General features: G+C 41.4%; 1 protein-coding gene across 1 annotated transcript; it reads right to left on the minus strand.

The window, feature by feature from the left end:
* Positions 1-746: 746 nt before the first annotated feature.
* On the minus strand, positions 747-26978 carry LOC111028668 (toll-like receptor 6). The gene is made up of 2 exons (XM_022307399.1): positions 22664-26978; positions 747-1374 (listed from the first exon to the last, which is right to left on the minus strand). Exon 1 carries the CDS (start codon positions 26575-26577, stop codon positions 22696-22698), a length of 3882 nt encoding a protein of 1293 aa, XP_022163091.1. The 5' UTR covers positions 26578-26978; the 3' UTR covers positions 747-1374; positions 22664-22695.

A 26978-nucleotide genomic window follows, 5' to 3' on the forward strand; every position in this document is an offset into this window, starting at 1 on the left:
TTATGACGAGTATAGTTTTTAATGTCACGGCCGGACACGCCGATAATCTCCATCACGCCGCTGCAGCTACGGCGGCGGTTTTCCTAGCCGTCCGCCATTATCATGTATAATGTAGTATATATAATATTGTTGGTACCATTGTTTATATACCGTGTACACCCTCGAAGCGTCGTCTCTGCTTCGTTGGCACAACCGCGTGAACCGTCCTTACTGCCGATACAAAAATATTGTGTATACGCATTGTCTTCGATGTGATGTAGTGTACTGCTGAGACAAAGCTCGATCGGATGATGAGGAGGAGTAGAAGGTCGCTTTTTCAAATCTGCCCAAAAGGACGTCATGATTTTTGAAAAAAATTCAAACACGGATTTTGAGCATTATAAATTATGACTTTTTATTAAAGCTATTTTTTATTGTACACATCATTAAATACATCATTAAATGTGCGTCTAATATATATAATACAAAATAAATCACATAAAGACTAAACACTTATAATACAATAACAGAGGGAAATATAGTTACACGAGGGGAGAATAGGTTTCCCATATCTGTTAAGCATTTAGAGCCAGTCCGTTCTTTTTAAGTACACGCTGGGTTAGTATAAAAAAATGTACAAAAAAATTCGATAACAGTATAATAATAATAATAATAATAATAATAATAATAATAATATAATAATAATTATAATTACACAACGTCGAGCTATAGTTTTAGGTCGCTAGACTCTAAAAAGCACCGGTATATTATGTTTAAATGTTTAATTTTTAATTTTTTTTTTCAAATATTTTTACTATAGAAGAGATTAAAATTACAGGAACTTTTCAACGCCGACGATCAGGCCGAGCCTATACATTAACATCATCAAAATAACAGACGAACAGGATCAATAATTGAAAATTTAACCGACGACGGTTAACCTATCGAGTGCATCATCATATTAAGCGCTAACAATTTTATATAATACAAAAAAAAAAGGATAATGTCCCCCGAATACATTGTATTTTTTTTTTCATTATAAAAATATGGCTTTTTATTAGCTACAAGGAAAAATGAAACCTCTCAAGGCCATTTCAGTCTTTTAAAAAATGTCTAGCCTGTATGTCATTTTTAACGAAGGTTAAAAAAAAATATTAAATGAATATTTTTTGAAAAAAAAAATAGGCTTGTATAAAATCTATATAAAATTAAAACAAAACGTAAATGAAATAACAACGGAGGTTATTTACAAAATAATTCGATTTACACAATACATTATAATTACACGTGGTATTCATCGTTTAAAATTACAGACAAGAAGAAGCAGATGGGTGTCGTCTAGTATTGCAGTCCATGACGACGACTGTGGCGGCGGTTGGTAGTTTTCTGGTTTATCTGTAACAAAAAAAAAAATGAAAATTCGTAATTAGTATAAACGAATCGGAAGAGGGTGCGTTAATAAACAACAGCAATACAAATATGAAATAGCTAATAAGATTTTATGGTCGAAGGGAGGCAACGTGATGATGCAGTTAGTTAGTAGTTACTCGTGTAATTTTTTTCTCCCAATTCCACTATACATTATACAAAAATGTATTTTGTATATACAATAAACGGTTTGCAAATAAGATAACGGCAGTGATAATATTATTATACGATCATTAAGAAGACGGCATTTTTCGCGGGCGTCCCTTATGTATATATATATATCATTATACGTATAGATAAAATAATATAAAATACGACAATTGGGCGTGGTGGGACAAACGGTATAAATATGGGGAGAATATTTTAAAATTGCGGAGACGCCGTCGGTATTAATAATAAATTCCCATCGGGTATTCAAGAGGCGGAAAAAGTAGTTTTCTTCTTGTGGAAAACAGGCGGCGTCGGCGAGGGGCGACGGTGGCGGTGGCGGAATGAGACGATTTGTATGAAAAACAACGACGGCTCGTGAGAAGAACCCCGTCCACCTATCGTCTCGTTCTATAAATCTCTCTCGCTCCCTTGCTATATCTATCCTTCTCCTTCTCTCTCTCTCTCTCTACCTCTATCACTCTTCTCTCTTTTTAATATCTCTATCTCGTATACACCGACTCTGTCGATGCAGTCTCTCGCTCGTTCACACGTCGACTGACACTCCCTTCCTTCTTTCCACCCCATCAGCAATGTAGCGGGGGAGCATACAACACTACGACGACGTGATGGCGAAAACAAACACAACACTATAAAGCAAAGATAGGTGCGGCAGGTTTATGTAGGTTTTCTTTTATACATATATAATATATAGGCCGAGCATATTATAAGCATAAACACCAATATAATATAAATAAATGTATACGCAGAGGGGGCAAATAAGACTATATTATATTATAGTACAAAGACCGCCGTTTCGTATCGGTTTCTCGACTGAAACACTACACCATATATATATGGGCATAGTATATATTTTAAGACAGTACCTATATTGTGTAGACGAACGACAATGTAAAGCATATTCGAGGGGAACAATATTGCGGTTTAGCGACGATGTCATAACGTGCTGAAGTTATATACGTGATTGGTATTTTTTTTCGAGAAATTTTTTTTTAATAGTGAAAAAAATCGTTTTCGAGTACGCTTTGCGAAACGGAAATTTGACCAGCGCGAGCGATACGCGTTTACAGCTGCGGCTACGGTGGCGGCAACGACCACAGGAGAGGGGGCACCTACTCGGCGACGGCAGCCATGACCGACCGGACTTCCGGTCGGTGCACCATTGGCGGACACCATTTTGCCGTGGAAACGACGAAAGCAAAAAACTAAAAAAAATACCGACAAAAAGGTAGGTAAAAAACCAAAATTAAATTAATTTTAATATGTCTGTCTTAATGGACGTATTCCCATGAGCCCGCTGGATACGACGCAGGTTCCCCGCGAGCGGTTTTTGGCCACGAGGGGGTAAAAAAGTTTTCTCTCCGAATTATTACGCACATTTCACTGTAGTTGTGGACCGTGCTGTTTAGTCACTCGTCGACGTTTTGAGAGCTATGAATGAGATTTATTTTACGTTTGTAACGCAACAGTCAATAGCCGAATAAACGTATAGGTACTGTACAACAATATTACCTATAACATTAATAAATTCAACCAAGTCCGAGACTGCAGACGACGAATAATATTAAAACTCAGTGTTATTATACTTCATTTATGTATAATATTATTGTATCAAGCTACGGTATCCAGACATCCAGTACAAGGTATATATAGATACGTATAATTTATGTTAATATATTGATAACGCGTTATTATTTTAGTGACTCGTGTAACACGCCGTCCGGAAAATAAAAGAAGAGAACGCGACGTTTGTCACCTGGGCAAGGTGTTCGTGCTGAGTATTAAAATTCAAGAATAATTACACGAAATACCTCGATGAAAACGAAAAAGACGTGAAAAAAATATTCTTGCGCATTGTTGTTATTGAATAGGGGCCAAGCAGAACTAGTCCATAAGTGAGTGGGGGCGGAGGGGACACCTCTCGAATATTTAGCCCGACGATAAACACTCTGTGTTCCGACGAAAATAATATTCACAATAGTACCACTACAGGTGAGGGACACAATAATTGTAATAATATGACGTGTGACGCGTCTTATCCAAGTCGTCTAACCGCGTGGCTCTTTAATATTTTAATGGTAAACAGTAAACACGTCCGTACTGTATATAATATAGTTGTCCACGAAATCGTTATCCATCGCGACGACATAATATTAAACGATAAAACTCTGACTTGCTAGGCTATGCGAGCGCGTAATCATATAAATCGACTTAATGTTATAATTACGTCAACGCTGTCGTCAATAAGTCTATTCGTACCCGCAGTCCGTTTAGGATTTGGAACTCTGATAAACTTAGAATTAAAACGTTATACGACCTACCCATTAAATTATTTTTATTTTTATTATTGTCATACCAATATTTCTATCCGAGAGATTGAAACAATGTAATTTGAATAATTTAATTTTGTGACCGCTGTGATTTGCATATTATATTTTGTGTACGCCGGAGATTAGAGTCTGTTAATTTCGAAGAAAAGAATAACAGAATAATGGGATGAAAAAAAAACTTTACAACTAGGAGGTACCTGCCTACTTAGTACGTCCTAGTACGTATTATATTATTACACGCATTTCAATTTCAATTCCAATTTTTTTTTATTCCAACGAATCTAATGACAGCGTCGAGTGCATATATGCGTACATAACATATTACAGTATATTATGCATTATATTATATAGTTGCACGTTCGTCGTCGTCGACTGCTATTATATTTTTATATGGCTTTTGTGTGTATAGTACGTCGTTTTTACCTATTTTATTTTTTACAACCCGATCGTTATACAAACGTAGGTATTATATTATGTGGATGGGTAGTACCATCCTACAACGACGACGACGGAGAAGGCGCCATCATGGGCTTTTATAATAATATTATACATATAGGACATAATAACGCGTCGGATAAAATACTAGAAAACTAGTTATGCTCGTACGATATATAAATACACCGTCGTCGTAAACTGTGTTCAATGGCAAGTTGTGTGTGTGTATTAAATCTCCACTTCCCATTGAGGTGTACTGCTACGGAATTTTCACCGTCTTCGGCCGCAGCACAATAATAATGTAATAATAATAATAATAATAATATAAAAGGTTAGGTTAGGTATATATACACACACACACACACACACACACACACACACACACACACACACACACGATAATATTGTTATAACGAAACGCGAGTTCCTATCGTCGGCGTAACTCGCGACTTCGTGTATTTGAAAACATCGTGTGTACATCATATAATATTTATATGTATATCGTATGAGCGTTGGAGTAGATAAATCGGACGTTTGGCGTTTCCGTGAGCCGCATACGAAGTAGCAGTGTGATACGAAAAAGGAAATAATAATATACACCGACAATATTTGTGTGTGGTGCGACGGCGCCGGACTCGCGGACAACCGGGGTACAGGTATGTATATAGGTAACTGGTAACGTTTCTCTAGCGGTACAGGTGTATATAGGTAACTGGTAACGTTTTTCTAGCGGACGTCGACGTTTTTAAGAAGGCGTACAAATACTACGGCTGATGATTGGGGTTTGGATTTACACAATCAATATTCAATAGTGAAATATGATGTCGAGGTAAGGTATGCCGCCGCCAGTCAAATATGATGTTTGATAAAATAAACAAATAATATCCTAGCCGAGTGAAAGCACCTTCTAATTTTAAACCGGGACGAGTGAAAAAACCAATGCTATAATTAGTATAATTTGATGTAAGCTAAATCATTTTCAATACAGACACCTGTACTTGAAAGTTCGTTTATATGAGACGATTCGTGGACCATTCACCAAATTTGTTACAGAACACGGCAACGAAAAAACATACCAAAGCAAATTATATTATAAATCCTAGCCCAAGTGATGATATAAGTACAACCACGGGGGGGGGGGCACCTTAACCCTATACCGCGACCGGGGTGTCGTTGTGCGTGTAAAGTCGGAAAAGGTCGACCGTGACGGGCTTCGTGGTTTATTACTAAACGACGGAAAAAAAAACAATAATAACGACGACAACAATGAACTATCATAACGATAATAATTATTATTATCATTATTATTTATTACTATACGTCGTCGTTTCAGCGGTTACGGTACTTGTGATAATCGGAAAGGAAAGTCCACAGGTATAATAATATTATATTTACAGGCGTAACATGGTTGTATCGCGGTAAGAAGCGTACACAGTCGGATATTATTATACTAGCGAATCATTTTTTGTCGGTTCGCCGTGGAAAATATGGTCTGTGACGACTCGAAACCGTGTTATAAATCGGTTGTCTATAGCTGTAGAAGGACTTTAGACACACACACCCTCCTCTTGTATCAACCAATACGGTGCTCGCTGTATTGAAAACGACTTTTTAAATAACATAATATCATTCGGACGTAATTTCAGATCGGCAAATCGGGGATTCGTAAACATAAGTATAATAATATATTATTATGTAATCGCATTATTTTCTCCCCGGTGACGATAGGTATAGCAGCAGTTCGAGAGTACTCAGCAGCAACAGCGACGACGGAATTACAATCCACTCGAACGGGGAAGTTAACCCCCCTCCCCCCGCTGCCGCGGAGTGGGACTATGCTGATTTCGAATAAAAAGGTCAAGTGCATGTGTATATATTATATTATACACGTATAATGTAATACAAACGCATTCGACGAATTCGAACGTAAAAAAATAAAATAAAATAGCTTATACTTCTATTTTTTTTTTCGTCGGGTTATTCTTCACATTTACGATTTTTTTTTTCATTTATTATATTATGCGTCCACGCTGTGTGAATCGGTAGTGCGGAGAAAAATATTTAAAAAAAAAAATTAAATAATAATACAATACAACCATATTCGGAATTATTATTATTATTATTATTATTATTATAATGATATTCTAATCTCGCGTGTGCATGTGTCCGTTCCACGGCGCGCGGATGCACGGTATAACGCGGTAATTGCAAAACATCGTATTTTCCGTAAAAATGTAATATCGGTCTCTCGGATCGTATTATTATTAGGTATGATATTATTATAATATATTATTATTATTATTCAACGTCCGACGACGGTGCGCCAGGCCCAGGACGATGTCGGAGATCCTGGCTACTCTCGCATAATAATAATAATAATATTATAATGTTCTCGTGTAATATTCGTCGTCGTCGTTGTTTTTTTTTCCACCACACGCAGCATACGGTTTACATAATTTCATTATAATAATCATAATAGTATAACATAAACTGCGAGCAGTCGGTGTGCCCACGTCCCAATAGCCCGTCCGTTCCAGATTAAAATAGCTGTCGGGTTCGTTTATCTTTCTCACGAACGATACCGGTCACGTTACTCCGCAGCAACAACAACAATAATAATATAAAATTATGTACCGTGCTATAATATCGCGTCAGTGGTGATATCGCACGTCGTCGCCACTGCTGGACAGTGTGGTGGCAGTGGCGCCTTTAAGCATAATATTATAACGTAGGTATGTATAATTATTTTAATGTTATATATTATACGACGCCGCGTCCGGATTGTGTCGGTCTCGTTGTAAATCAGTTATCGATCGACATGACGATATTGCGATACTTACGATCCGTGTGCAGTAATAACTAATAACGATAATAATAATAAATATTATTATTAATAAGTCGCCATGTGATTTCGATGCATAGTAGTTATGCGCAACGATCGTCGCATAATTTATAATCCATAATAATACTGTGAGTCCCGTGAAGAAAAACTCGACCGAGACTGTTGATCTGCCGGTGGTCGATTTACATTTTTTTTTAAATATATGAGTCGTGCATTCATGATTATGGCAATGATGAATTATTATTATATTAATTATGTCGTTTCAGAATTGTTGAGATGCGTACGGTTTTAAACTTGGAACGTTTCATTTGAGTTTGGGAAAAAATTTCTGATCATACAATATTGGAAAGCGATGTAAACGGTATAATAGGGCGCCGCGTTTGGTGTGTACCGAGATTCGTGCTTATTTACGACGGAAAACTAATCGTGTCGCCGTCGCTAAACGCTACCGACGAAAAAAAAAATAGCATTATACCGTAGCTACCAACCACTGGATTTTATAACAATAGATGATACACCTACACAAAACTCGCGAAACAATTTACCGATTTTGTCGGCGACTCGTTTAAACTCGAGTTGAGTTGTTAATTGACGATTATTGTTTTCGTTAAACGGATTGCGGCCCGCCGCCGCCGCCTTTGCAGCGAGTCGAACAAATGCCGCCGCCCAACTTTTGAGCGTTAATCGCGTTATATACCGACTACGGTTCGCTCGGATTTTGCGTACGTCGTTGCAACAATATTTTACAACCGAATCGACCGTAAAACTCACAGGGCGTGATGTATAATAATAATAATGATAAAATTGTTATTGTTATTTCGCTAACGTTAAATTTAGACGGCCATAAGCTTGTTGGGCGCACGCGGAATGCATTTTAAACGCGCGGTACACGAGAAAATATGCGATTACAGCTATAACATATATGTACAGGGTGGCTCAGCAAGTACGCTCACACCTTTTTCCTTCACTGTCGTGGTCATTCGAAATCTCTAGTACCTTGAGCTTCGAATTTTGGGTATAGTTCAAATTATCCAGTAAATAGGAAATTCTCGTTTGAAGAACTAGAGTATAATAATAATTTTTAATTTTAAAAATCAGTAATCGAACAACTGCATTGCTGCTGGCGTAAAATAAGAGGTGCTCGGTGAATCATCCTGTTGAGAACACGGTTTGGAATCACTTTTAATACGAAATAAGTACACTGCTGCCGTATTATTATCGTTGCAAGCCGAGCTCGGCGTACCGCGTACGTAATATTTTAGACAAATAGTGTGTGTGTGTGTGTTTGTACATATTATATTATTATTATTATTATTATACGGTTACGTGTTTCGGGCCGTGTATATTGTTAATGAGCGCTGTGCACATAGCGGAGGTTAGGCTATGTTCTATCTTCGTATAATAATAATAATATATAGTAATCCCGTTTTAACGAACTCGTTCGAATTGCACGGTCAAGAAACGAGCTCCACCGCGGGCCAATCGCCGTGAAAAATCACGCGAGAATATTATATACTTATCGGAGTATTTTTTCACATTTGTTCGGCTTATAATAAAGCAAAAAAAAAATAATAATAATAATAATAACCGTTTAATAAATGCGTGTATCGGACGCGAGTAAAAACAAGTAGTGTGTTGTGCTGCAGTTCGTATCGCGAATACGGGTGGAAAAATCATAATAATTATACGTAGGTACAGGTTACCCATTGTGTTCGGAAATTAACTCGGCGGATTAAACTGTCTTCGTCGGCGGCGGCGTCCTCTACCACCCCACCCGCCACCACCCACCCGGGGGTCGGCCGCTTTCGTAAAACTAAATTTCATTATCGAAACATCATTACCTATAGACTGTATATAAAATAATCGTTAACAATGGGTGCTGCGCAATATTGATGCATAGGATGTATATACATAAATATCTCTAGGTAGGTAGGTAGGTAAATGAAGCGGATCGATTTCTAAAAAAGTAGTAAAAATATAAATATAAAAAAGAATAACCATCGGGTAACCAGTCGAAAAATACGACCAAACACAATACCATTGCAACGAGCGAGAGTGCAGCGACGCGTGTATAGATTTATAATCGTTCCTATTTGATGGGCGACACACATAATGTTAAACTGCGCGATAATTCGATTAAATACAATATTGTAATCGCGGCACTCGGCGGTGGTCTTAATTATGGTCGTCGAAATGGACGCTTCATGCTCGGCCGTGTATCTTCATCGCCATAACTGTATATAACAATATTGTACGATAGGTACCTCTATACTGGCGTATACAGCGAAGGTGATAATATTGTAATAATAATAATAATAATAATAATAATAATAATAATATCATAATATGTACGCCTACGACGTGGACGCCGGGCTAATGGCGCAATAAAACAAGTGGCAAGTGGCGATTCCGAGCCGGGCATATACCTATAACACCTATGCTACACACCGGGTGTGAAAACCGAAATGCGTACTATACGTTTTAATGGGATTTTTATTTTCGTAATCGTGCGACCTTGCAGCGGAATATATTTTTATAAAAACCGAAAACAGACCGCAGTAAAACCAACATACAACGCACAGCCGCACGTAGTCTCTTCATAATATACTATTTCGCCCTGCCGTCGTCGTGCGGTTCGCCGCAAACGAAGCAGCAACGGCAGCAACAGCAGCGGCGTATGTTATACACACAACACCGCCTACCCACATATATATACATAAGTATTATGTACAAACATATGTACATAATATGTATGTATAAAATACCTAACGAGTCGGCAAACCGACGACGATTGCCAGGGGATTATTATTATTGTTACGCGGCTAACAAATCTCGTGTGTGTGTGTGTGTGTGTGTGTGTGTGTGTTTATTTACTGTTTTTTTTTTTTTTTCATTTCCACTTCGTCATTATATTAGGCATTATTATTTGCGAGCAGAGCCGTCGTCGTTTTAGGCGCACGCGGTAGAAAATTATAGGCTTCGCGAGGGGCCGAGGGGTGCCGTCTCTCTCTGTCTCTCCTAGTCTTCTCCTCCTTCGCCGTCCGTCTTTAAAAATCGTATTCCCAAAGACGCATGTGCGCGGCTTCGCAGACCGAGCATCCGGCCCCCGACCGGACACGTGATAATGCGCTTGAGGAGACGCTTTTTCGACAGACAACGCGCGGTATATTTTACAATATTTTAATTATATCATGTAGGAATAATAATATAATATACAATATTTCCCTCTTCTTCCGGTAAAGCCGTACGTACACCACGGCGGGGGAGTCGAACGGGCCCCATACGGAACGAGGTTCGAATCCAGTTATCTTTTGGACGTAATATCGATTTACGGTGGTTGGCGAGTGTTCACCGATGACGCACACCCTGTGCCTAGCGTTATAGTAGTAATAATATACATCACTCGTGATGAGGGTATATTCCGCGGTTTAAAAATATGTAAAAGGTTTCGACGGAAATTGTGTTTGATGGGAAGGGGCGCCTCCTTATTATTGTATTGTGTCGGAGCCTTCTTATTATATAATTATTAAAAATACGATGATGATATGCGCTCCGTGTGGGCGACACGAGCATTCCTAATGACCGTTTAATTATTGCCATCGATACGTTCACGATTTAATATTATTTTTATATATGGAAAATAATAATTTATAATAATATACCGAGATGATATTGTTACGAGGCCTGCAGATGGGTAATTATAATATATACGTCTCATTGTTCTTCCGTAAGCGCACATATTATTATTAAAAAAAACTGGTACCTACGTGCACGCTGCATACATACGCCGCCGCAGCCACCACCGCGCCGGTTTGCGGGAAGAGGAGACGACCACGACGACGAGTACTCGACCGCTGCACGTATTGTTTAATTTTTTTTTCTCGTCATACCTACCTTTTATATAATATTATTTTTCGTTTATATGCAAATCATTCTGGAGGCGACCCAAAGAATTTATTATTAACTCCCCCGATTTACACGGTATGTGTTTGTGGACGCCGTAATATTAATAATATATAATATTATATAGTTACCAAATATTGTACCTATAATATTATGCATATCGACCGATCACTTCACACGATTATACGCGAGTTTTATAATAAATTATATGGCGTAGGTATACAACATGAGAATAATAATAATATTATTATATGTACGAGCGTGTAGACATATACAATTGACCGATGAATATTGATGTGCGCGATCCGTCGATGATGTATCGCGGTATCTATTTGGACATATTATGCGAATAAACGAGCCAGCGTCTGTGTCTAGGCATGACGTGTGGAAAACGTCGCAAAAATTAAATTACTATTATTATTATTATTATCATCATCATTATCATATTATTATCGCGTATCTACGATTTCGACTTAATATGCACACTACACGTTTCGCGTACCTAAACGTACGTTTTCGTGACTATATATTAACTTGTGTGTGTGTGTGTGTGTGTGTATTCTAGAGTATACGTTTACGACTTATCTGTGACCATCTCGTATATACGGACGACACGTGTTGGCGCATTCGGTTACGTCACAAATATTACGTACAACACTATAATATTATGTTATGTTATAACTACACATAGATATGCCAAGCCGACTTATAGCCTCCGAAGCAGAACTTATCAATTTCCTAGCCGAGCCATAGCTCTCGATGATAATATAGTGTGGTATGCCTAATAATCGTAACATCACATAAAGTGATATAGGGTCTGCAGCAGTTATCGTCATTATTCTATTATTATTCAATATATATATATACATTAAATACATCTAAATCACCTAGGTGCGCGGTATCGTAACAATCGTAACTGCACAGTACCGGCAACTATGAACAGGAAACTATAGGTACTGCAGTATAATATTCTTATCCATAATCGTGAACTGTGGGCGTACGATGTGACAGTAGCTTGTGCTCGTCCGACTAGATACAATAGACTTACTCCTCCACTCCTGCCCCTCGCCTAAGTACACCCCCCTCCCACAACCGTTCCGCCCGCCGTGCCCCGTCGAAACAGCCTAGTTCCGGTCAAGTGAAATAAATTGTAATATGCGTGACACGGCCCAACAATGCTTTTTTCTTCACTCTCTCAAATTACCGCACACTGTCCTCTTCCCGCCCCGCTCATTTAATGCACTGCGAGGTATACACAATACACGCGGCGGCAGCGCATAACATGTACAGGTATAGTAAGTACTATAGGTATACCCATAACATAATATATAGGACATAAGGTTAGCGCGCGTTTATTGTCTCTATACATTACGTTATTATTATTTTATTATGAGATACTATTATATTTTCGTTGTTACTCTTCGATTAGACCCCGGGGAGAGATACGACCTTGTGACTGAATAGTTGTAATTATATTAAATTCTGGACGGTGAAATACTAATAAAATATAAACACCGCAGTGTTGCAGGGAGCTCAAGAATAGTGTCTGGGCTCCGGTTCAGAGATTATTATATTAATTACTGTTATTTATTTTATTTTTCATATCCGAGGGGTTTTTCGCGGAGGTCCGTCAAAATTTATGTACGATTCCGCTTCGTTTAACCGGTGCCGCGACGAGACGCCGACGGTGACGGCCGGCGCAGGGAAACGATAAATAAAAGAATGTCCATTATAATGTTATGTTTCGCAAGATTCCAGGGCCCGATTCACGCGGTCGATGTGTACAGGAAAATTAATTAATGGATCCAGTAGTCGGTTTCAGGTGTGTACATATTTTAGAATGCATTTCGTTTTATTTACATTTAAAATTAAACGTTGATAATAACTTTTACCTCTCAAAATCCAATGAAATCAACCACGTCTGCATGTAAAAGTATTACAGCGAGATAAACATATATTAAAAATAATAACAACACATGGGTGAACTAATATTATATAGTATAATCATTGATTAAGTAGGTATAGTATTGATCGATGGTAAATAATGTATACTATATTCTATTCAGCTAGGATATAGTGCCTTTTACCTAAAACATGAAATCGATGAAATATTGATTATAACATGTTTGGAGGGAAGTGAATTTTATTTTTCCGATGACGGACGTGCGTGATTGTGCCAAAATGTATCGATAATTTTTTTTCTTCTATCGAGTCACAAAATGAGTAATGACATTAGAAATCGGCCAAGGATTAAACATAAGAATCGATACACATTATATTATAGCGTGTATATAATTTTTTTAAGTCCCTCGACTACGCACAGACGACGCGAAGAATAGGTATTATATACCGTTGCCAATTCGCCATGCACAACAGCCGTTATTTTTCATTAAAAATTCAATATCGATGTTTTTTGGCGGAAAAAAATACATAGACAGATTTTTATGATTGAAATTCGACGATATTTATCGTTCACGGTTCCCCGCGTCATGCTATAATACTATATAGTATATTATTTACTATTACTATTACTGCGGTTAAAGTAATATAACAATTATTATTAATTACTTTATTACATGTATATATGTAGGTCTATTGTGGCGGGCACGTGCATGACTTTGACATCGATCGCGGGTAATTACTAATTAAGCGTTGACACCAGAATTTCTCGATTTCAAAAACGATTAGTGTAAATGTATTGTACGTAGGTATAGGTAGGTATACCTATATGCCAGAGAGAGAGAGAGAGAGAGAAAATGAGTGAGGGCGGTTGCATAGGTTAAATATATGTGGCGGCGAAAGAGCGGTACATGAAAATTAAAAAAAAAAAATCGTCAAGTCTCGCGAATTCGAACGGGTGTTTGTCCAGACTGTTGTACCAGCAGTTGCTACATAATATATCAGGTTTAATAATGTATTGTATAACTTTTGTATAGAACCGCGGTATTGTGGTGAAGGTACTTGTGTCCGAAAACCAACCGCGGTATGTCATCCGAAAGAAAGAAATAATAAGAGAGTGAGGGAACGAGCGAGCGCGGTGACGGAGCCGTTTTCCTACTCGAGGGGATGGAAGGTAGGTGCGAAAACTCTTGGACAATAAATTATAAATTATTATTGGCGTGTATGGACTGACGCGGACGACCGCGCAATACTCGTATAATTTGAACAATATGTTCGCGAGGGCGACAAGAATGGGCAAGAACCACCGGACAAATTTCTGTTTCTAAGAATCCTCGCCACCGCCATCCGATCCTCGTCCCTCGCCAACAGCAACTCAGCTGTTTGTTTTCTCCCCGTGTCCGTCGAATAAAACACTCCGAGTGCACAAAAACCGGTCGGCGGGTCCGATTACCGCAGAGGAGTGCAGACGTAATGCGGTCATCGGCGGCGGCGGCGGTTTATCATCATATTTCACATTTTCACCCGAAACACCTCGCGCCGATACAAAAATAATAATAATTGTGACCGGGTAACCGAAAACCAATAATATAATAATACCGCGTCCGCCCCGCTAATAAGCCGCGCTCAGATCGGGAACCAGATTACGTATGCGGCAGACACACGTACCACATATAACCATATATACCCGAGTACACCAACCACCTTCTGACCAGTCTACACGGGCCGGTTGTGTGTGTGTGTGTGTAAGTTTCTCATTTAGCCGCTGCAGTCGCCTCAACTCTAGAAACCCACCACATAATATATTATAATACAAGACCAATGTGATAATAATAATATTATTACACATTATGCAGGTATACGTATTATATATGTGTGTAAACTCGACGATGATTTATGCGCAGAAATAATGACCAATTATTCCAAAGCCGACAGGTGCGTGTAAACACACCATACGCACGGGACGGACACATATACGCGCTTACGTTGAAGTGGAAGATGCCCCCCCCCCTCGGTATTTATTGATTGCACATAAAACATATCGGTACCGCCGTCATCGCGTCGAATATACGACGATTTTTATAACATATTTTATAAGTAATATGAATATCGGTGAAATGGATAAACTAGTATTTCCATACTCCAAACGTGTGGACAGAGAGACGAGAGGGTAAGAGAGAGAGAGAGAAAGTATTGCCGGGAGTATTATGTATTCCTCTTTACACACGTATATTATAATTAAAAATAATAAAAACGGTCGCAGGAGGCCTTCGCGGCGGAGAGAAACAATTATCTATACTAGCATTATAATAATATTAATTATTATTATTATAATATACGAGTGTGTGTTATGACTTTATGAGAATTTTTCTCGCGGTTTTCTGTTGTTTTTTTTTTCACCATTACCTACTGTTATTATTTAGTATTTTCAACAGTCGTATAATATAGAGTGGCTGCCGCCGTCGCACGCGGTCGTGTTTGTTTACCGGAGCCGAGTATTATAATAATATGATACGTATACAGTATACACACTATACCTATATACTGTACGTGTGTGTAAATTGAACGGCTCGTTAATTCGGACCAGAGATAATTACGTGCGTGCCCAGTTATTGTGTGCTGTGCCCGAACAACCGTCGTCGTGGTAGTTTTACACGCATAAAATACATGGTAATATATTTTATACAGTATAGCGTTAAAATTATATTATATTAAAATATTATAATATTACGATGAAGTAGTATGACATGAGGTATAGTGGAAACGCGCTTCCGTGTGCGTATGACGGGCGACACGGACGTGAATATTGTTTATTATCATTACGATCGTTGTACTAAATAGCCGAAATTCAACAAAATGTAATCTACTGCTGCACCGGGCATATTATTATTATAACGTGCAGATAACTCGACGCACCGATTGCGCCGACGACAAGGTCATGACGTGTTGTTTCGAGAAAAAAAAATCGTTTGGATTTATTGTTATTACCGTACTTCTCCCACGGTTAATTTTTCTTTTTTTTATTATACCCATATATACCTACTATATTATATTGACGAGTTTCGGCGTCGAACATTTAAACGACAACGTAAAGTGCAACGCACACGGTCGCGATAATAGAATGACGGATTTAACGGTCCAGAGATATTATATTATAATTACGACCATAATTTTAAAAATATGAGAAAAATACACGAGTGTATCAGATTTCACATTTACATTTTTATTTTACGACAGCGCATAGTAATATAGGTTTATATATACATGTGCGTGCGTGCGTGTGTGTGTGTGTGTGTGTGTATTAAACAATATCATGAACACTATTCAGTATAATATAATGGTACCGACGAAGTGAATACACCATTAAACGCGCGAGCTCATCAAAAAATATATAATGTCATTAATTATCAACGTTTTAAATATCACGAGCGGTATATTATTATGACGAGGTCTTGGTGATGTTATTTTTTTTTCGTCCTTATTATGTAAATATATTATACACACAGTGCGTGTAATCGGACGGACTACTGGTAATTGAGTTATAAAGATGAGACGATAGCGTCGAATCAGCGGATTTTGTTTTCGTTCTCCCAGTGTATTATGGTAGATAGGTATAGATGGTATAAGTGGTTACCGCGTACCGATCGAGTTAAAAAACGCGAACTGCACGGTCTTCGTTTATAATACACAAACGAGACTTTAACGCCACCGCGGCGACAAAAACGAATACCTATACACTCGACAACAACACACGATCTTACGGAAATCGATGAGTACCTATATAGGAAACTACACGGGCAATATTATAGTGTTTTATCTCTATAGGTGTATTAACAATATTCGCGCACGCAAGATACGCCGAGATTTTTCCGTTAAGGGCAAACCGTGATACGATCGTTGTCCGATTAAAGCGACTATAATATTATATGAAATAGCGCGTGCGCGAGGGACCGACGCAAATGACTATATTATTATAATGGAAGAGGCGACGACGACGACAATATGATAGTAATAATTACTCAGGGAATCGCACGAAAACACGGTAATTTAAAAATAAATGGAAAAGGAAAAGAAGGAAAAAAGCCCCGCAAATCGACTGCATTGTTTCCCGCGACGGTGCCCGCGATAGAAATCGGCGAAAAACCTTTTGCGATGAGCACACCTCATTAGTGCCCTGTTCGGGATCACGACCGACTTCACGTACATATTATATAGGTACATTATATATTATATATATATTGCGGGAAAACGAGACTCAAATTGACATATCAATTAAGCCGCACGACGTACGGCGGTAGCGGGGAGGGGGATCTAATCACACACACACACACATAGACTCAATACCTATCCCCGCCGCCACTGATGTCCTTAATTGCGAAATGTCGGTATTGAGTCACGCGTGGTGAGAGGGTGGAAGAGGATGATTTACGAAGGGAAAAGGTATAGACAGAAAAAAAATGTATATGTATATACGAGTGTGTGTACGCGCGTGCGTGAGTGTATATAATGCCTACATAATATATATATATATATATATACACGCGTATGTATATGGACGATCAAAGGGAGGGAAACTGTTAATTTTAACGTCAGGACGTTAACGAGACGTTAAAAAGATAGAACATAACTCGGTAATAATTATGTACACCCGTCCTCCCTGTCGGCGGCCGCGCCGCGTATAATGTATATAATATACATTGGCGCTCGTCGCTAGTCACGGTTTCGAGAACATTTTTTATTTCGTCTGTTTGTTTTGTTTTCGCCAGAGACCTGCAGCTAAGCTCGCTGCTAATTGCAGGGAGGATACCGTATTATTATATTAGATGCGTACACTGTGTATACACGTTCTCTCTTTTTTTCTTTATTACTTTTTAGTTTTTTCCCTTCTTCCCGGTCGGTCGCCTCTATAGTACCTACGGGTCTATACGTTATTTTTTTCTATCGACCCCCCACACACACATACACACTGGCGAGCTCGAGCACTGGGAAAATTCGTCCTCGTCCGCATACCGTCTCGCGGTCTTTCGTGTAATCGAATTGACCGCCGCCTCCCCACGGAAATTTCAATTAACAAACAATCCAATTCGGTCGTAGATAGACCCCTCAGCGTAGTGTACGCCTTCGTGTCTACTGTCTAGACGGCAAGACTTTGGAATTCTCGAGACGATTCTATACAGAGAATATTAATTTAAAAAAAAAACACCGACCGTCTTAAAGTAAATGATGCTATGGAACGGCGAACGTTGCTTAACAATTCTACAATTTTCATTTGTTCTGTCAATCGGCGAATTGGTGATTTTACGACGGTGTCAATTTTTTCTACACGATAAAAACCACTTGTGACGTTTCCCAAACATCAATATTAATTTCAATGATTTATAAGGAAATCACAATTTTTTTGTCTACTAGGACTCTAATAATATTAATAAGGACACGGCACAAATCAATTTCCACACAACTTACATAAGCAAACAACTTTTTTTTTTAATCAGATTAGCCGGGTTTGGTGCATAATATAGTTATATTAATTGACCGATCTCGTTAAAAAAATGTCATTCACTCCATACATCAGCCACAAAGTTCGTGTGCACGCGTGTAGAATACGATTATATTATTATTATTTTGTGTATATTATTGTACACCTGAATTCGTTATGTAACATAAAATGTGTAATTGACATTTTGGGAGTGCTTGGCTCGTTGGATTTTCAGTCAAGTATACCGGCGTTGTCTGTACAAAATTATAAATAAGATGGTTAGCAGTTAGCTGCAGGTATGTGTACATATATATTATATATTATAAACATATAGTGTGTAATATATATAACTATACTTACGCAGCGGCCGCGTCAACAACAAGGAGCCCCTGGGAGGGGAAGTTAATAAAAATTACACGGTCGAGAAAGTAGCGTGGAAATCCGGTGTTATTTTTGTTTATTATTATTATTTTTATTTTATTTAGTATACCTACTGACAAGCCCACTTAAGGTATATCCGAGGGCCCGGGGGCGACCGGTACATATATAATCATAATTCGTGCGTTGTTCGCGAAGAACGAAATCGAAAATATCTCGACGACGGGACCGCGCGCGCGCGCGCTCTTCAAGACCATAACATTATATATAATATAATAACATGACGAGGTACATAGGTAGGTTACACGAGCGATGAGACGACGGTGGGCCGGAGGAGGGCGAAACACGTGGTGCGAGCAACTCGCACATTAGGGTCACATTCTTATTGAATGGACGATCGAAAAAAGCACCCACGATTTCACACGGACAAAAACCGACGGGAATCGCATTTTCACGGTCAAAATTATATTATCGTCGTCGTCGTCGTCGTCGTCATCGTCGGTGGGAGATGCCAATAGTGATTTTTTTTTTTTTGTCCGTCTTTCGGTATAAGAATTTGTTGCCGAACAGCATCGCGGTGCGTGCGTATATACGTATAATACGTAATATTATTATTTCGTGAAGAGCATACTCGTATTATACATAATATAACAAGAAAGGAAGAAAAAAAATGCCCTTATTGTAAATAGGTAGCCTCCGTGTGCACACGGCGCAGACCGTTACTAATCGTTCGTTCGTCATAATAACAGTAATTTTCATCACGGGTACCCTATACATGTATTACACATAAACAATATGTATATATATACATAGGAATTGGAAACCGATGCTGCCGCCGGCCATTCACACACACATACACACACACACACACAGACAAGAGACAACGGCGGCGGCGGCGGCGGCGGCGGCTGCTACACGGTGAACGAGGAAACATTTTTACGCTCCAAGTGCATTTAATATATACCTATATTATTATATTATTTATGTACGATTATTAAAACGATATATGTATGTATATACCGACGAGGATGCTAACAAGACGTGCACGACCGGACGGTGGAAGAAAAAACAAACAGACGAGCAGAATGACGGGAGGAGAAAGCTATTACAAGTACAGCGCAAAGGACGCGTGGCGCAAGAAAGGCGTTTTTTTTCCGTATATTTCTCCTATTCCCCGCCGATCATTACCATATCATAGCGATGCGACTTTTTTCACTACACGCGGACGACGTCGTCGTCGCCATGTGTAGAATTAAAATTTAAAACAATTTCATCAAATTGAAGACTTTCGGTTAACACCGAAACCAGTGATTACCTAGGTACATTAATTATATTAACGAGCGTCGATAATACGATGTAATTGTGCACACAGTTAATTTTACGTTACGTAGAAAGAAGAAAATCAGAATACGTTTTGAGACCTACTAAAAAAACACAAGTGTAATATCATTAAGTACTACACACTTTTACATGGGTACCTACAAATAATTGTCATTTATCACATTGTTTTTTGCCCATCTCCTTGTACGACGAAAACCGTCGAACTTGATTATCAACAGCTCATAGAATGTCACGACTATTTTTTGTTCGTGTAAGTCACACGAACTATAAACTCGATCCACTCGTTTTTTTTTCCACCGAGTGTTCAAATTCCAGGATAACAACATAATAGTTGTACCAACCAATACCTAATGCGTTTGCACGAATATTGCATATTATCGTTCTATATTGGTATATACATGGTATATACTCGGCAATGATACAAATAATATTATTTATTTGTACGAAGCAGGAAAAAAACGAAGTTATGACACAATGTTTAAATATATTATGTAAAAAAAATTACTCGAAAGAAAACCGCATATGAGTATTAATGTGTTATACTCACTAACCAGCAGGTAATAATATAGGTACATTGAAAAAATCCTATACGTTACCGTTGTATTGGCACAGAGATTTGAATTCTGGGTTTATGGATACCGTAGGGTCAGAGGACATTGCAGGGTACTCAATGTTTAATTTCTTTTAGTGCTCATAAAATAAATACATACCTATATATATATATTTTATTATTATCATTTAACAACAAGTAACTGCGATCGGAACGACGTGTTACCGTTACACGGTCCTTCGCCACAGGGAGCCAGTCGCATCTTTTTTTTTTAGGTTCATATTCAAAAAAAATTAGCGGGCCTCGAACAAGTCACCTCGTATGCGTAAAACGGTTAGGTAGTACATGTAATCTCGGGCCATATAGTTATAGTCATCATTCATTTTGGCTACTTGACGTTCCGTTAGTTTGTTTAAGTACCAATTTCCTATACTAATATAATATAGTTACCGCGCGACAACGAATCATATACGTACTCATATTATTGTACAAGGGGTGGGGTGGGGGAGGAGCGCGCCGAATATCGGCAGAGCATATAATATTATGATACACAAAACCTATACCCACAGCATAATACATATAGGTAATATACATGTATAAATATATATTTTAAATTAATATTTGATCAGAGCGAACCTAAGTAATCGGTAAAAAAACAGGATCGGGGCAATTAACGTTGGGCGTATATCGTTAAAAAAATAAAAAATAACGATCTACGGTCAGAAGCGAAATTTCCGAAGGAAAAAAAATGGTGGTGAAGAAAAAAAAATAATATGTAGAGAAACCGGTTCGACGTAAAACCAATAATTTCCGAACTATGTGCCGTCGATATATATAGGTACATGGACGTAAACTGTTGTGTAGATATTCGGGATTAGTCGTGTTGGTTTATTTTATTTTTTTTATTATTTCACTCCTGCTCGTACCCACCGCGTATCTCATGCACGCGCACTACTGCCCACACACTTTATCGTTTTTTGATTTTTGTCGCGAGTGTTGTTTGGCATGAGCGCGCGCCGCGGTCGTGATTGCCCGGAAATTATGCCGGAGACGGATCGTCGTCGTCGTCGTCGTCTCGACGGTTTGCGGGCGTCTCCTCCGCGTCGGTTTTTACGATGACAACAATAATTTTTTTAACGGCACGTACGGCGCAATACGTACACACACACAGTGCCCACCCATTCCCGCCTGTGCGTTGTCGAGGAGATGGCTCATTATAATTTAATACAATATTATAATAAACATAATACGACGGTTTATACAGACGATCGGAGCGGAGTAAAAGGAGAAAAAAATATGCCCGACGATCGGTTTATTAATTGAACGGGACGACGCTCGGCGGACAATAATAATTAACCGTCCGTCGTGCAAATACACCGTTTGACTTTACCTAGGCAAACGCGTTGTTGTCTGAGCTTGCGCGCACGCGAATCAGAATGTTGTTTTTCCGCGTAAATTACCTATATACGATTTTTGAGAGACGTCGGAGTACATACACTACCACCATAATAATAGTATGTGTGTGTGTGTGTGTGTGTTTTTTTTTTTTATAAACGAATATAAAAATAATAATAATATTACGGCGTCGGCGTTATTGGCTTTTCCCTATCGGCGTAATATGATTCTTTTTTGTCCGTCTGCTCGGAGAATATCAGAGGAAGAGAATAACTCGCGAGGTGCAGACAGAAGAACACGTATATAAAAAAAAAATAAATACATAAATAAATAAAAAAATGTGACTTTGAGACCGCAAATTATCGAGCGCCGCAGTTTCCTGTATAAGGAAATCCACTCGAACTAGATCGTCGTAGTCGTATACTCGCCGTCGTTCGGTATCATTATCATCGTTAGGTATTATTATTATTTATTTTTATTGCCGTTGTGCCTAATCATCACGTTGCGTGATTATTATTAAAAGTTATTGTTTCACTCACCGACTACGGTATCCTATATGCGGTGTAATACTCTAAACGAAATAAGTCCTCCCTCCGGCCTGATTGTAAATCGGGTCCGGTATGCTGCTGTACACGTGGTGCAGCTTATGCCTCTGCTGGTAATCGATGGACACGTAACTGTGGTTGGACGGGTCCTCGTCCTCGTCCGTGGTCCTCTGCGACGATTCCTCGGACATGCAAGAGCTCTGCGTGGGCGCCTGCGACTGCGTCACCGAGGCCGGGCTCATGCGAATCCACGCCTCGAGGGACGTCGGGGCCGCGGTGTACCTGGCCACGGGTCGGCCGTCGCATATCACCTTCTTCAGGTCACCGCCGGCGCTCGTCATGGGCTTGGGGTCCGGCATCAGGTACCTGAGTCGGTCCCAAAACCGTTTCTCGCCCCACGTCACCACGTCGCACGACTTGAGTAGCGCCTGTAGCTCCCGGTCCGGCGTGATCGTGGTGGTCAGCAACACGACCACCGACTGCTTTTTCGTCTTGGCCCGTTCCAGGCACGCCTGGAACGCCGTCCGGAACACCGGTTTCTCCCATTCGTTTTGCAGGAACGACAGCGACAGCACGACGATTATCCGCTTGGACGCGTCCGACGCCCCGAGGAAGCTGTCCATCAGGTACGCGGGGCTGATGACGTGTATGTCCCGGTAGTGCAGGCACAGGCTGTACCCGAACCGCTCCAGGCTGGTGGACAGTATGTGGTTGACGAACTCCTCGTCCTTGATGCTGTACACCATGTACGCGTCGTACAGCTTGTCCGTCTCGCTCGACGACGGCGACTTGCACACGCGCACGCCGTACCGGGAATGCGCCCACAAGCATAGGTCTTCGCGGAACACCAGGGCCAGGGCCACCAGTACGAACACGACGATGAACAGGGCGAGGCTAGCGGCCACGAAAGGCACGTAGTCGGTTCCCAGCACGGACGTGTTGTAGAACGGCCGGTGGATGCTGGGCCCGGTGTCGCGCTCAGACTGGCACTTTTGGATGGCCGCGGCCACCGGCGTCATCTTGTCCGAGCACAGCATCGTCGACGGCGGGTAATCGTTGTTCTTTAGCCACCCCTCGAGCCCGACGATCACGTCGCAATCGCACAGCCACGTGTTGCCGGCCAGCGATACGGACGTCAGCGTGTTGGCCGCGTTCAGCTGCTGCCACGGCCGGAATTCGTTGATCTGGTTGTTCTCCAGGTGCAGCACCTGCAGCGACTTGAGTGGAGCGAACGACCGGTTCGCAACGCTCGTGATTCGGTTGTCATTCAGGTAGAGTTCGGCGAGCTTGGGCAGCGTCTCGAACTCGCCGCCGTTGAGCCGGTCCAGCTGGTTGTTCTCGATGTGCAACACCCGCAAGTCGGGCACTCCGTTGAACGTCTTGTTGTGCAGCGACACCACGTTGCTGTTGTTCATGTACAACACTTGCAGTTTCTTTTTGCCGAGGAAAACGTGGCTGGACAACTCGCCCAGGTCGTTGCCGTCCAAGTATATTTCGGTCGCGTCCATCGGAATCCGGGCCGGTATGGACTTGTACCCGGCGTTCGAGCAGTCCACGATGTTGGACGACCAAACGTGGTCGTGGTAACATGTGCAGTTGTCGGGGCACGTCATCTCGCAATCGCAAGCGTCAAAGTCGCAACACTCGCACACTGAAAAACAGTGCGACTCGTACTCGCACAGGAACTGCGACGGTTTCAGGTCCAACAGCGGTTTGTACTTTTCGGTCTTCGAGTGCACCAGGCGGCACATGATAGAGTCCATGTCCATAATGCGGGGGTGCTGGCGCTGCACGCTAAGTTGGTTGATGCGCTGCAGCCATTCGGTGGTGCAGTCGCATTTCAGCGGGTTGTCGCCGATGTAGAACTGCGGCAGTTCCTTGTTCTCCGGCACCGGGTCCAGTCGCAAACTGGCGATATCTATGTACTCCATTTTGTTAGCGTACAAAACCACGCGGGACAGGTTGGCCTTCCGCAGGAACGTGTTGATTTTGATTTTGTGTATCAGATTGTTGTTGAGGAACACGTTTTCCACGCTGTCCGGTATCGACGTGTCCGTGATCTCGGTGAGGCGGTTGAAACTGGCGTCCAACATTTTGATCTGTATCGTATCGCGTTGCACGTAATAGTTGCCCAGGTTGCTGATGGCGTTCTTGTGCATGTCCAACCACTCGACGCTGGACGGCAAGTACGAATAATCGAAATTGGCGATTTGGTTGTCAGACACGTTGAGCCACACCAGTTTGGACAAACCGTCGAACATACCGTTTATATCTGATAGCGCGTTTCCGTCCAGCCTGATGGCGTGCAGCTTATTGGACGTACCGAACGCTTGTTGATCTACGTGAGTTAGTCGGTTGAAGGCCAGGTTCAGCACCTGGAGCAGAGGCATCGTGGAAAACGTGTTTGCGGTCAGGTTACCGATCTCGTTGTTGGACAATATCAAATTGTACAGCAAGTCGAGTCCGTCGAACGACGCGTTTTTCACGTGCCTGATAACGTTACCGCCCAGATCGAGCGTCTTGAGCATGTGCAACTTGGACAGAGCGGCGGGCACCTGCCGGAGGGCGTTGCCGTACAAGCCCAAGTCGTGCAGGTTCGTGCAATTTTGGAACGCGTGTTCGTCCACCGTATCGATGCGGTTCCTGTCCAAGAACAGCTGATTGATGACGTACAGGCCGGAAAAGTGCAGCGGTTCGATGTGCTTGAGTTTGTTGAACGACAGCGTGAGCGCGTGCAGATTGCTGAGCGCGGCGAACGCCTGATCCGCCAACATTTCGATGTTGTTATGCTCGAGATTAAGTATCTGCAAGCTGTACAGGTCCTGGAACACATGCGAGTCGATTTTCGTCAGCTGATTGTGGCCCAGGTTGAGGACCACCAGACGGACGAGACCGGAGAACGTGTCGCGGTTCACCCAGGTGCTGGTCAACTCGTTGTGCGACATGTCCAACACGAGCAACTGGTCGAGTCCCTCGAGTAATCCCGGAGCTAGTACGTTTATTGAGTTGTTGTGCAGGTAAATTTCGCGCAGATACCGAGTGGAATGGAACAGTTCGGGCGGCAGGGCCGAAAGTCGGTTGCTCGACACGTTCAGCACGTTCAGGGACGTGAGTCCGACGAACGCGCGGTCCGCGATCTGGTTGATCTGGTTCTCTTGCAGGTACAATTTCTTCAGCGCCCTGAGGCTGGTCAGTCCGTTATCGGGCATCGATATGATGTCGTTGTTGGCCAAGTTCAAGTCTTCGAGCGCGGTGTTGCACGTTTTGCCTGGTGCCGTCGGACCGTTTCCCCAGTCCGAGAAGCCCAGCTCGAACACGTCCTGTAGCCGATTTTTGGTGAGGTTCAGGTTGGCGAGTCCGACCAGCGGGCAGAAAAGCTCTTTGGGCAGGTTCCAGATGTTGTTGTCGGACAAGTCGAGTTCCCGGAGCTGGACGAGCCCGCGCAGGCTGTCCGAATGGAAGTCCATTGTCATGGCGGACCAGTCGGTGTTGTGGGTGCGGATGCGCAATTTTTTCAGTTCCCTCGACGTGCTGAGCACCGCGGGCGGCACGTATTTGATCTTGCAGTACTCCAGGTCCAGATGGTTGAGGCGCCGGAGCTGCGTGAGGAAGCTGTTCTCCAGGCTACTCTCGAAAAATATTACGTCGCTACACTTGAGCGTCAGGCTGGTGATCATGTCCATTTGGGCGGACGTCAGGTTAGATATGACGCTGTCCGCGTTGTTGATGGTCCGCAACGAGCACTTGAGCACGACGCGCAGCGGCTGCGCCTCGTCCGCGGCCATCACGCGCTGCCAGTCGCACACCGGGTCGCCGTTGTTGGCGCACGCGGTGCCCGATAGTAACAGCAGCACCGACATCAGCAGCCACGGCAACGGGCCGGCGGCGTATCGTCGACGGTACGTCATCGTCGGCGGTATACAGTTTTCGGCGGCACTCGGTCGTTCGGGGGGGGTCAAAAAAAAAAAAGTCACTCCCGAAACCGTCACCGGACGCACATCGCGTGAGAAAAACGGAGAAAAAAATTACAAGGTTTTTTTTCTATCTTATTTTCCCAAAAAAAAAAATTAAAATAAAATAATAATATTATTATCGTTGACACTTTGGAGTGTCTCCGTTCGCGTACGACGGAAAAAAATCGAATAAAAATCACAAACGCGTAAAACGATGCACGCACATAAAATACACACACGGGCACGGACACGGAAAAAAAAGACGGACACTCGCAATACTCGCGGCGCGCGCAAGGTCGAGCAAAACGTTTGCGGACCGAACGGTACGGTCGACGGCGAGAAACTGTCGCGGCGAT

Source organism: Myzus persicae, unplaced genomic scaffold (genome assembly GCF_001856785.1).
Source record: "Myzus persicae strain clone G006 unplaced genomic scaffold, MPER_G0061.0, whole genome shotgun sequence".
NCBI classification, from domain to species: Eukaryota; Metazoa; Arthropoda; class Insecta; order Hemiptera; family Aphididae; genus Myzus; species Myzus persicae.

Excerpts from the sequence above, each read along its gene's own strand:
- LOC111028668 (XM_022307399.1), bottom strand. The coding sequence starts at position 26,577 with ATGACGTACCGTCGACGATACGCCGCCGGCCCGTTGCCGTGGCTGCTG.